A 13,441-nucleotide genomic window follows, 5' to 3' on the forward strand; every position below is an offset into this window, starting at 1 on the left:
ATCTCTTATTCAAGATCCCAGCCCAGCAAAATAGAGTTGCTGCAGTTCCTATCCATTTATGGTGCTAAAACTGATGGAAGTAGGTGCCACATCAGCTTGATTTTAATTTTAATATTAAACTCCTACTTGACGTACCTCTTCTAAATGAACGATGCTGTGTATATATACAACAACATGTAGTTGGTTCTTGGTGCCTAGTTTTGTAGAAAAATTATTCAGCTATCCTTTTTATGAATCTGATTTGTTTATAAACCGGTAACGTTTCCATTCATTTACTGTGTTTCTTTCCCAGGCCATAAACTTCTGGCAGATATTGGTGATGAATGATGAGCACACAGAGAGACGCTATCTTCTCTACTTCCTGCTCAGCTGGGGACTTCCTGCTCTGGTCATCATCATTCTGGTTGTAGTCCTGCTGGGAGGCTTTGGATGGAGCATTCATAGTGTGTATGGCCTGGTGCAAGGAGATCTGTGAGTTTATGATTATGTGCTTTGTCTCTCACATGCACACACACACACACACACTACGTTTACTTAACCAAATGGGGACATAATGGACAACTAAATGTTCACATGTAAATGCTGACATTTTGGCACTGTTTTTCTGGCTCATAGTTACTCATTTCCTGTGTTGATGTATTATAAGCAATTGTCTGTTTCATATACACTCTCTTCTTTGCCCCGTTTACATTGATTGTGTGTGGTCGGGGTCTGTTATTGGTAATTCGGGAAGAGCTGCTATTTTTAGCTCCTCTGTGTTTATGAGGTTACAAGCTGTGACTGTGCATACGTTCGGTTTCGCCCCAGCCAAGCCTGTAGTGATAACAGAAGACTAAGGACACTCCTCTCCGCCCTGTCTCAAAGCAGCTCTTAGCAAGTAAACTCCCAGCTGACTCACGAAAGCCAAACATCTCTCTCTCCAAGAACAAACAAATGATGTCATCTCACCTCACAAGCCACCACAGTTCTCGCCTTTTCCCGTACAATAAGGCTCCAGCTGCCTGGGAGGAGTCAAATGCTTGTAGAAATAGAAGCGCTTTAGTTTAAAGGTCAGATTTGAACACAAATAATTTAGCATTACACGATAAAAAAAGGGAATTAACACAAAGAATCAACTTTTCTATTTCCTTTATAGAAATAAAATATTTTGACATTCTATAAAAAAGAACATTATTTTTATCTTTTTATTTCCACAGATCAATTGGCTTTTTTTGTTTCTGTTTTATTTTTAGTGATTTTTATATGCTTTTATATGGTTTTAGAATTATTATTTTTCTATTTAATATAGTTGGATTGATTAAAGGAGATTAAAACTGTAAGGCTGTAACCAGACTGTAAGGCACCATTAAAATGTTTTTGCATTGCGTGCACTGTTTTTTCTATGTAAATATGCACTGGATAGACGTGTTTGACTTGTGTTTGTGTCCCTAGTCTTTCACAGCATTTATCGTATGGCATGTTCTAAGTCTCTAGATAAAATTCCTGAAAATCCTTTAACAAACAACTGCAGTTTAATTGAAGAGGATGCCCCATATTGATAGCTATAGTTACTTTGAAGTATTACAACTAGAAAAGTGATTTGTGCATTTTACAGACTCAGTTGCTGATTTGTTTGTTATTGTTTTTTTATGTTACATTTATGTGAAGATATACAGTACGTTATGCTAAACCAGGCAGTGTTTAAGAATTATGATCAGGTAAACTCTAGTGAAAAATGATCTGTTCATTTTCCTACATTCATTTCACATGCTTTGAATTCTATTATGGCTACATTGGGCCATTTCTGCGCTATAAAATGAGTACAGGCTGTGTTTGTCCGTTCAGTTTGTCTGGCCAGAGCGATGCCATGCCTGTGAACAGAATGCAACTGCTGCTTATTTTGATACAGATCACGTCATAACAAGATTACTCTGGATTGAGTTTCCCAAAGCTTTTCCTTTTCGAATCCCAGCCAGAGACTTCATAACGGCATACAGGACAAAAAACAAATGCCGACTGGAAAGAAATTCCTCAGATAAAAGGAGAAGAGTCAGAGAAAGGCAAAAAGAGAGAATCTCGTGTGAAATAAAGATTAAGAATTAAAAAAAAAACTTCATACTGATGTCCATCATGCTGTTTCAAACCCATTTTACTCACTTTCTTTCTTTCATGGAGTACTAAATACACAAACACAATTATGAACCTGAGTACCAATCCTCTTTGTGTACTGACAATATTCTTTTTTTGTCTTTATTTGTAGATGCTTCATTCCCAACATATATGCTGCACTTTGCACGGCCACCCTGGTTCCTCTCATTTGTGTGGTAGGGGTGCTGGTGATCTTCATCCATGCGTATCAAGTCACTCAGCAATGGAAAGCTTATGATGATGTCTACCGAGGACGAACAAACAGCTCAGGTGTGTATGCTCGTGGTAATACACACAGTTTTACAAGTTGGGAAATAATTAGCCTCAAGGTATCCTGACATTTTAGTACGAGATTTATCTGGCACTGCAATGAACATGTTACTGGAAAACTGTGCTTTAGAAGTAAAACGGCTGATAATATCGGAGAAACTGAAAGCAAACAAGAAGGTGCTTTCCCTTGGAAAGTCTCTTGATCTTAAATGATCATCAGATTGCTCAGGGCTCTGCTTTCAGGAATATTGCACAGCCTTCCCGAACAATTACACACCTTCCAAATGTTTTACGTTCTGTGTTGGTTTGTTAGTCATTCTTTAAAAGCGCCCTCAGCAGTTTTGTGTAGATTGGATTAAACCTATATTGTAACTCGCTGCTCAGTCCCTGAGTAAATACATGTTGTTAGCCTTGTGTTGAAACTTGGTTACAACCTTAACTGGCTGATTATCTCTTTAGTGTTCATACTCACCCTCATTGTTTCAAACCCTTAAGACCTTTGTTCATCTTCAGAACTCAAATCAAGGTGTTTTTGATTAAATCGGAGAGCAATCAGACCCTTCATAGACAGCAAGACAACTGAATTGTTCCCAGATCCGTTAGTAAAACAATCAGTGGCTCAACTTCAATTTTACGATACTATGGTAATACAATACTTTTGTGTCACAAAACTGAAGTTGAGTTGTTTTACCAATGTATTTGGGCTACTACGTTTATGGATCTGGGAACGTTTTAGTTGTGTCGCAGTCTACGGAGGGTCTGACAGCGCTTTGATTTCATCTAAAATATCTTAATTTACATTCCAAACATGAAGGAAGGATTGGAACGATATGAGGGTGATTAATGACAAAATGTCACAGAATGGGGTGGACTAACCCTTTAACTAACTAACATTTGGACAATTAACATGTAAAACACTTTTACTTCACTTTTCGCTTTCACTTGTTAATCCACCGTGATGGTTTCATTGTTTACACGTAACTGCAGCCCTGAGCTTTAAATGGTGGTATTGTACAGTTTGCTTGTGGGTGGTCAGCATGGGTTGCCATGTGCAATGTTAGCTTTCCTCTTTGTGCACGAGCATGTTCGCAGCACAGCAGGCTAATCCTAAACCACTCAACTTTATTACAGAGGGCTGCATCGTCAGCCCACCCTTTGCTCACAAACACAATGACCTCACTGTAGCGCTCCCACGCTTGCTTTTTCATATTGCAGGACACACAGGCGTAAGCAAATACATTATGCAGCAAATTTGCCCCTCAATGCCGGATGTGTTTAATGACTGTCAAAGAAGCACAGTCAGATAAATATGCATTTACAAAACCCGCTCTTTCCTGTTAACTCTTGATGTTGATTCTGTCTGGGTGTGTTGCTGCTTGATTACTTGTCAAACCAAACATTCAGCTCGGGACGGGGATGAAATAGACACAATGAGTAAAAGAACGTTTCCTGCTGGGCCGGTTGACTAAATTTAGATGTAAAGTAAATATAGAAGTGAAAAAAAAAGTTTACCCAAGAGATGGGATGCAAGTTCTGTTCTGCAAAGGTCGACTTAATAGTATTGACAAAATGCTATCAATCAAATGTGTCTACAGTTTTGCTTTTGTTGTAAGTTTAATTTAATTGTGCATGGTTCGAACGTGGGTTCTGTGATTAGCTTTGAATTTGTCAAGCTGTGAAAACCAGTATACTCTGACCATTTGCATCTGTAAACGGGTTACAGCAATGTTTGAAGCTTCAGCACAAACTTCCCGAAAGCAGTTTCCGTGTTATTAGAAGTCGATGGCTAATTCTGACTGTGATTTGCCTTTAAGATAATCCGAGGTGCTCCATAAAATGTCTGGGGTTTTTTCAGTCTCTGAAGAACTACGTTATTGAGCCAAGATATTAAGGAGTCAACCTTTAGCCGCTAGGCAGAGGTGTTCCTTCCAAGGCCTGTGGGGAGATAATTACCATAGCCCTATTTAAAGATTTAATTTGGCTTTTTGCAGTTGTTCTGTACGATCATTTGGGATATAGTGCTTTTTCACAATGCAGTCATTTTCTTGGAATAGCCTTACTGGCTCAGGATTAATCCTTCAGCTCTTTTAATGAGGCATGTTTATGTGGCAGAGTATGACTGCAACAGCTCACTGATTGGGGGGGTTTTGAGAAATACAATATGAATACAATTTATTTATATTATTTTTGGTAAAACTTTTCAATAAGCTAACATTTACATTAACATTAGCTATTATCTACCATTAATAAAAATGAATAAATATTTACCTTAAATAATAAGAACTTATTCTAAAGGGGCATTGCTTTGCCGTTCCTGGAATTAAAAATACAGTTTAAATAGTACATTTTTGTACTCATTATTTGACAACTGCAAATTTCCGCCAAAAACTTTATTATTGTTATTATTATCATTTTAATGCAGACAATCTGTATTTGCTTTGTAGCCCAGCCTGTAAACAGCCGTGTTAACCCAGCATCTACAGCTATGAAAATTAATACTATTTGAGAATGATAAGATGTCCTGAATCAAATGAATTGTTTCTTGGAATCTGCTGCTGTGAGTGATGCCCAAATATAAGATGTGCTTTCACGATGAAGGGAGGAAGTTTTGATAGTAAAAGGGACAGAACTCACAAATGTTTTTGTTTAGTTTTTTTTACGAGTCTTTCATTTTATTGTACTTGGAACCAATTTTAATCCGGTGATCAGTACTGTCAATATTGAAGACTATCACGTTGCCTCCAGTGTTCAGACTATGTTTTCTTTGTATTTGCTTAGTAATGACTTGCAATGTAGACACTTGATCCCCAGGTCATGCATAATATTCACCACAATTCATGATTGCATAAAACATTTACAGACTGTAGAGTCATAGAAGCAGGGTATTAGAGTCCAAATCGCTGTTTATCACTATCCTATTTCAGCTGCTAAATATTGCGCATTTCAACCTTCTTTATCTCATATCTTTATGACCTTGCTTAACACTATACTACTGTTACATAATGTTCCTATGATTTGAGCCAAAGTCTAGAGTCAGGATCCGTTTCTTTTGTTAAAAACAATCGTCACAAATTACCCCGAGTAAAATTGCATGTGTATTATTTGGAAACTGAGCTGAGGCGGGAATGGCACATTAGACTTTTCAGCAGTGCACGCACATCCTATTTAACTGCTCAAAAAGACTTTAGAACATTAATAGATTAGTTTAATACATAGTATCTTATTGCTATATTTATTGAAATTATTTTGTATATAGAATTTACTTAAAAAGAGGCAAATATCATATTTAGTTTGATTGTGATCCCACCTCTGTTTTTTCTGAGGTAGATCATATCCAGCCTCTCTTTTTAATGCAGAACGCTATTAGTTTTCCCTAGAGAGGTCTCAGTTCGCAGAGAACATGCTGTATGGAACGTCTGGTCAGAGCGCTGGCGTCAGGCCAGACACGCTTCCCACACCCACAGTTCACAGGAAGGAGCAGGATGTCCAAATGTCACCCACAAGCACACGTACACACACAAAAGAATATCAAGTGTTTGATTCCAAAGAGCATGTTGATCTAGTATGTACTTCCATCTTCGGCCTTTGTTTGTTTCTTCTCACAGAGTTGTTGGACACCTCTGGTGTTCCAACAGATTTACTGGAAGATTTCAGCTCTTCCCGCTCTCTCATTCTTTCATCTCCTTACCAAGATACTCTTTTTTCTCTTTGAGTTGAAACACTTTTTTCTTATCATTGAAGCTGTTGGCTGGGCAGATGTTAGCTCACTCAAGAGGGAGACAAAGAAAGGTCTTTCATCCTTGGAGCTGAACCACAGCTGAATGTTGTGACAGCTGCTTTGGCATCTTAAACAGGAGTCAGAGTGCTGTCTCACATTTAGGCCCTGCCGTTCTTCCTCAGTGGTCCTCAGCATTTGCTTTCTTATGCTAAGGGTCTTCTCATCCTAAGAGACCTTCTTTATGCTATAGTTTTATATATATATATATATATATATATATATATATATATATATATATATATATATATGTATATATATATATATATATATATATATATATATATATATATATATATTGGGCAATAAGCATATTTTACAGCACTACTAATAGAAATCTAGATTGTAATTGATTGACAGATTCTAGTTAGGTGCACAGGAAGTAGTTTCTGAATTGTTTACAGTAAAACATTAATGGTGTATACCACTTTTCCACATTCTGCATATAGTTATATATGTTTGTGAAATATTTTATTTCACGTGGATGCATTCAACTGATTCAAAATCATGTTAAAGACATCTATAATGTTACAAAAGACGGGTAATAACTGCTGAAATTTTATTTCACATTTTATGGTATATTAAAAATGTAAATGTTCTTTTAAACTGTAATAATATTTTACAACATTACTGTTCTTACTGTAATGTTTGAAAACTAGAGTATGTAAATGTAGACAAAACATATCGAACTTATGTACAGAAAAACCTTTTAAAAATTTCTTAGAATGACATAACTGGATGAAGTGAGGTTAATTCATTCAAGTCAAACTGCTTTTTGAGTCACTTTAGTTGTGAAATATGAGTGGAAACATTAAAGGAATTGTACAACACTTTGTGTTTAGGCCATAGATTAATGAGAGCCTGGTTTTTATTGAGAGAGGAAGTGATCTAGCCAGTTCCATTCAGAGATGGTTCCTCGGGGTTTAGGAACCTGCTGCTTCAGAGGCAGCCAGGCCCAGACCACAGCCTGGAATGTGCTTACAGAGATGGAAAGCAAAGGCAGTCAGGGAGAGGAGGGAGGGAAAGACTTGGAGAGAGAACAGCACGTACAAAGTGAAGACTGATATGCAGAAAAATAGACGAGGTGAAGAACAGAGAAATATAATCAAATCGGATGTTTTTAATTTGTGGAAGAACTTGGAAATGGAAGTAATGTTTATAAAAATAAAAAAGTGTATTAGTGTTATGTACATGTAAATATCATTAATTGCACTAATAATAATAATAATATATTTTGATTATTAACATTAGTGTTAAGATTGACATGTCCTTTGGTAAGGGACGCTATGTCACGTATTCCGTGGTTTCTCGGGAGAGAGAAGGGCTCGAGACTCGAAAAATGAACTTAAACAGATTTAATCTTAAAACTGGAAAAACAAATATACAAAAGGCAGGACAAAAACCACACGTAGGGACTTCACGGACATCAGAGACTTCAACAATCGGACAAACGTGAACACAAAACACAGGGCTTAAATACACCAGGAAATTAACTAAATTAACGAGACACGGCTGCAGACAATAATACAATTAAACACAATGGGAAGGCAGGGCACAGATAACACGTGGCTCAAGACAAAAAACAATAATAAAGTCCAGAGATGTGACACGCTATAACCATTTTAAAACAGCATTGTCCCTTTAAAAAGAAAAAGAAAAGAGAGAAAAACAAAAACATATATGTATATATATATATATATATATATATATATATATATATATATATATATATATATATATATATATATATATATATATATTGTTACATTGTAACATGAACACTGAAAAGTGTTACCAAAGGTTCTACGGCAGCAGCATCGTTAAAAGTAAATAGCAACAAAAATATTATGAAAGTAAATGTAAGATAATTGAGACAAAACCAAACAACGGGTATAGTTAGACAGGTGGAAGCATTGACCAAGGTATTTTTGTGCTAACCTGGTGTCAAACTGTTGACTGTCAGATGAGGAATGTGTGGCCTACTTTTCATTGCCAAGTCTTTCATAATGTTTGCCTACTTCTGCTGGCAGGTCTTCCACCGAATCACCCCAGAGATGTGTCAGTCATGCATGGCCTATGACTCTGCTTGTCTTTGCACTTCTGGTGTCATCAGAGCCATATTAACATCAAAGCAGCAGCAGAACAGATGTTAATGCCATATACATTAGTTCTGCTGGTGAAGCGCTCTGGGACGGTACAGGACGCCGTGTTCTCAAACAGAAAGCCGCGTCCCTAAAGGAAGCTTCATTTTGGATTGTACTGATTCTCATCATCCTCATTCACTCTAATGAAAGCCAATTATAATCTCATTTGCTGTTTTTGTCATGCATGCATGCATTTCAGCAATGGCGCTTGGAGAATTTGAGGATTATTTTGAAATCTCTCTTGAACTTGCAGAGTGTTTGCTTGTCTTAATTTGATTAGACGCCGGCATGCACAAACAAGGCTGCAGGTGCATGCATGATTGTTTTCCATCATCAGGGATGCGTTAAGCGAGCCCAGGGAAGCACCAGGTTGTGGAGGTTAAACAAATGAATATTCTTTTTTCCCTAGATGTGGGTTCTGCACATCTGCTGTTGCATCTAATACGCTAGAACAAATAGAGCTAATATGTTGTCTAATTTCATCCTCTAATTGTCCAATTGTTGCCATCAAAGAAAGATGTCAATATTTGAATATCCCATTTGTTCACTCAACAGATGCACGGGTTGTAAATCAAATAACCGCCAAATGCATTTTATTAAAAAAAGTGAATGCAGGTTTTCTGCCATTGTTTGGAGTCCTCAAAGTGCTGGGCTGAGCTCACGTCTATGTTTATGTAATGAGAGGAGAGCATGATGGATGAGTCAGCCTGTTCTCCATTCTGGAGCCGCACTTGTTTGTTCCCTCATTAAATGTGCGAATTAAAAACTGGGTTCTCACTAGGTCGAAGAGGTGAGTGGATGCAAATAAGGCCCGCTGAAAGAAACAATGACACAGACTGCCTCTCCTTCGCTGATTATCAGTCACAGCTTTCCCTGGTTGTGTACTTTGGCCAATAAAGAAATCACAGATGCATTTGAAAAGCTAGACAAAACAGTAAAAATCACAGTTTGGCTACTTAATTTATGCAGTTGTGAAAACAACTGGCAAAATATATGGGGAAAATGCAAAAAAATTTCAATTCAAGTGCATCCCTACTAATTAGTAGTTAGTAAGGTAGTTGTCAAGCTTAGCTATTAGATTAGAAATGTTGAATATGGTCATGACGAATATGGCACTAATAAACAGTCAACATGTTAATAGGCTTGCCAATAAGAGAACTGGTCCCTATAGTGTTACTGAATTTGGGATGAGTTTGGGAATGGTCGCAAGCCATATTTAATATTTTGTTATTATTCTGGTTACATAATTTCTACTGCTAGTTGCTGTATTGTGTCATTGCTTATTTGCATACATGGGTTTATGAGTACTTTATCTGTATTCAAATCCACAAAATCGTTAAAATTCAAACGTTCATAATGGCATGACTTTGAGTAAATGATTATTTTATGTTGATGCTAGAATGTCAGGTTTTGAACTAGCGTGTTTGCACCACATATTTTTCTTCCCTCCCTCTGAGTGAATGTTTCAGTAATTAAACTCATAATCGTTGTTAAAGTAAAACACTCAGTCTGGTTAAAGTCCTTGTGCCAATATGCTTGAGTGAGTCTTGGCACTGAGTGGCATTGTTTGCTCACATGAAGAACACTCATGGGCCAAGTACTTTGTACCCATGGTTGCCCTCATTTACCCCAGAACAGTCTCTGGGCTGTGACCTGCTTAATGAGACAACTCATTTTATTCTCCTTCCTTTGTTGTTCTGGTTTGTTTGTTTTCACTGGCAGCCATCTTGGACTCCTGCCCCAGGTCAATAAACGTGCCCACACTGCTCCCATGCCAGAGTGAACTCAGTTCGCTCTGAAAAGCTTGCATGTGAAAAGCTTGTCTGAACTATGGAAAAAGTGAAGCATGCCTGGCCAGCTCGCTCTGTAACTGAAAACAGCACCCATGGCTGCTGGCATCCGTGCATGCAGCACAGATAAAAACAGCACAGTCAGCATCCATGCATCTGAAAACTGATGAGCAAAGCTCTTGTGATATTTCTAGAAATATATTAACTTTCAAATGTTGCCATCTTGCACTTTAGGAAACATTTCTATTTTTTCCAAATGAGCCTGTCTGGTCATACAAACCCAATTGAAGTTTCGTTCTGTTTTGTTCTTCAGAGGTACCCATGATGTTGTATCTGTTTGCTCTGGTGACTCTGGTCTGTCTTTGGGCTGGATTGCACATGGCCTACAGATACCTGTGGATGCTGATCCTCCTTGTTATCTTCAACATCTTTCTGGTAAGAACATCCATACAACATGTAACTTGATTTTATTGAAGAGCATGTAAATGGTTTATACTAGTTATATGTTTTCAGACAATACATAATGACACTAATAAACATCAATGAACTGTGATGTCAAGGTCACTTTTGTGTTTGCGTTTATCTTTCGTTTTACAAAACAGACCAAGCTGTGAAGCTGCTTAGATCATCAATGTCTGCAATCTAATCTTATCTCTAAATGTTTTGTCATTGAACTCGATGTGAAAGTGAAAAAGTTGTGACCATTGGTCAGTTCTGACCCTCATAATCACATTCAGTTTTTAGACTTTATGGTTCACAGCTTAAAAGCATTAGATAAGCCCCAATCCTGAAGATAGATCGATGCAGGTAATTGTCACATTTGAGGCTCTTCATCTTCAAAAACAGCTATCTTATCTCTGAATACAGATGAATTACTCTCACCTCACTATGACTGCACAGCTGGCCAGTCTGCTGATGCGTCGTATAGTTGTTTTTTTTCAGCTCTAGATAGATAAAATAGATACTGGCTGGGCTGTTACATGGGGGTGGACTATAGAGTCATTGTATGATGATGAGAGTCTGTTTATCACTAGATGAGTGAAGTCCACCACGGTCGATAAAGCTGGATAGAGTTATCACTTTACCAACTGGAAAGGAAGGTTTAATAACTCTTTAACATCATAGTTGTGTTGCAAGGAGGAAGAAAGTTTGAACTCCAATGTTATAAGTTAAAATGTTACATAACTGTTAAGATACAGTCACATAAGCAATATTTTACAGCTAAAGACCGGCAGCGATGTTTAAAGCACTGCACATAAAGAAGCCACTTTCAAACCAGGCAGCTTTCTCTTGGTTATAGTTATCTTTATTTTTTATAAAGAAAACAGCATCATTTAGAAGTGCGGTGTATGTAGATAGTTGACTTAGTAAAACGTAGCAAGTAAAATATGGCTTGCAACATCAAATTTTACATGCCGTGTTAGATGGCCTTCCCTCTAGCACGTTTGAGTAACAAGTAACATTTTAACAGACAAGTCCAAAAATCCTTCCCATCAGCAGAAAAGATTAAAAAAACTTCCATATCACTGCTTCTTCCAGTATTTCATCTTCAATATTTCCTCACTGTTGCAGTTAGTGTAAACATCAACTAAACACACAGTCGATACAGTTGAGCATATTTGTTCTGCTTGTCCTATATTACAGACTGACTAATAGCAGGCCAGAAAAACTGTTATTGTTTCTGACACAGCCAAAACATGACTGGGTTGGACAAGATGCCCTTCACCTAGAAAGAGCATAAATAGCACCAAAATTTTGTTTTGACTCCCTTTGAGTCAAACTCTAAATGCCCACATAAAAATGTCAGCAGTGCCTACAACAAAACATGACCTCTCTCTGTGGAAAATCTTCACAAACATGTGGGAGGCCCCAGTAAAGACATCCATGGAGATGTTGGTTGATAGAACTTTTTGCAAAGGTATTCTTCAGCAATCATTTATATGTGTTTGTGATATTTTAGTTTTAACTGCACATTCCTTTTATTTCCTGCAAATGTTTCAGTCTGTTTTCAATAATCAAGCCCTGAGCATCTGTTTTTATGGGTGCTGTTTTTTCCATGATGCTAATTTTCCATGCTCGTCCTCTTATTTTCTCAGTGGCTGTTGCCATAAATGTAATTACACTGCAGTAATATTATTTAAATGGTGTTAGTTCCTGTCTGATTGGGAACCCTGCAAACAGCTTTATATTAACTTTCAGGATTTCAGGATGTTAGGATGTATGGTAAAAAAGGTGAAAAGGGTATCAAGGCATATGCAAAAAAAAATCCTGCTAAGGAATGGAGATTTTGTTGATCACCAGTAGTGCACTGTGTCAGATTAATCATACCAGATCAGATTAAACATTTAATCACTACATGTGTTCAGTCAGCAGCATTGTTATTATTTATATTGCTACACTAGCATTTGGAAGTTAGCAGGTTTCTCATCCCCAATCTGACTTACTTGCTTACTAACTTACCAACTTACTTTTTATTTCTATTACTACTTTCTAAAATATATTTTAAAGAAAATATGAGGAGAAAAATCAACACCTTTAATTCTTATCCTATAGAAAATGCTGAAAAAAAAAAACAAAAAAAATGCAAAAAAAAAACCCACCTTATATTTGTTTAAACATTTATGACTTCCTTTTTTATTTGCATTTCAGTATTCGGTATTTGCATTTTTGCTAGCATTTCAGTATGTTCTTTACACGAAACTTGTCAAGTCACATAAATGACTTTTGTTATACTTTTGCATAACTTTAATGATTCTATTTCTATTTTTTAAGCTTGAATGAATGTGGATGCAGATGAGTACGTTTAGATGAACTATTCATTTAGCCAGTGGTCTCTTGTCTGTTTCTTCCGCGCCATTTCTCACAAGGTGCATTGTGTAGACTCATTTCCCTTATCGCAGGTAAAAACCACACCTGTCTGTTCCGAACTGAGAACAGTTATGTAACTAGCAGAATTAATTGAGCATGCTGCTCTGGCCTCTGTCTTTGAGGTAGCAGCGATAAAGCTGCCCAGTGAAGCACAGGCTGCCCACTTATAGTCTATAAATGAGGCCTGAAATCGATACTCTATTTTTGCGAGTGGTATATGTGTGTGCGCTTACATCAACGGTTTACTTTACCTGTCAATGATGCTGAGCCACAGTGGTTTCAGTGAGGGCTGGATTATGGTTATTTTTCAAAGAGATTTTAAGTTCAAAGAAAGTAAATCGTGTATGTGTAAAATATGTGTGTGCGTGTTATTGGCTATTCTCTTCTCTCCTCACTTACATCTTTCACACTATATAAATCATTAATAGAATGCATGAACTCATATCACATTATTCACTGTCTCTATT

At 37.1% G+C, this 13,441-nt stretch overlaps 1 protein-coding gene across 1 annotated transcript in view; it reads left to right on the plus strand.

Annotated features, from left to right (window-relative positions):
• The window catches only part of adgrv1 (adhesion G protein-coupled receptor V1), a 105,387-nt gene that overhangs the window by 88,183 nt on the left and 3,763 nt on the right, over positions 1–13,441 (plus strand). Inside the window, exons 85-87 of the mRNA XM_043240614.1 lie at positions 293–471; positions 2,240–2,397; positions 10,420–10,541. Coding sequence (XP_043096549.1) covers positions 293–471; positions 2,240–2,397; positions 10,420–10,541 — 459 coding nt within the window. The remainder of the gene's footprint in view (positions 1–292; positions 472–2,239; positions 2,398–10,419; positions 10,542–13,441) is intronic.

This window comes from Puntigrus tetrazona, chromosome 5 (genome assembly GCF_018831695.1).
Source record: "Puntigrus tetrazona isolate hp1 chromosome 5, ASM1883169v1, whole genome shotgun sequence".
In the NCBI taxonomy this organism is placed as follows: Eukaryota; Metazoa; Chordata; class Actinopteri; order Cypriniformes; family Cyprinidae; genus Puntigrus; species Puntigrus tetrazona.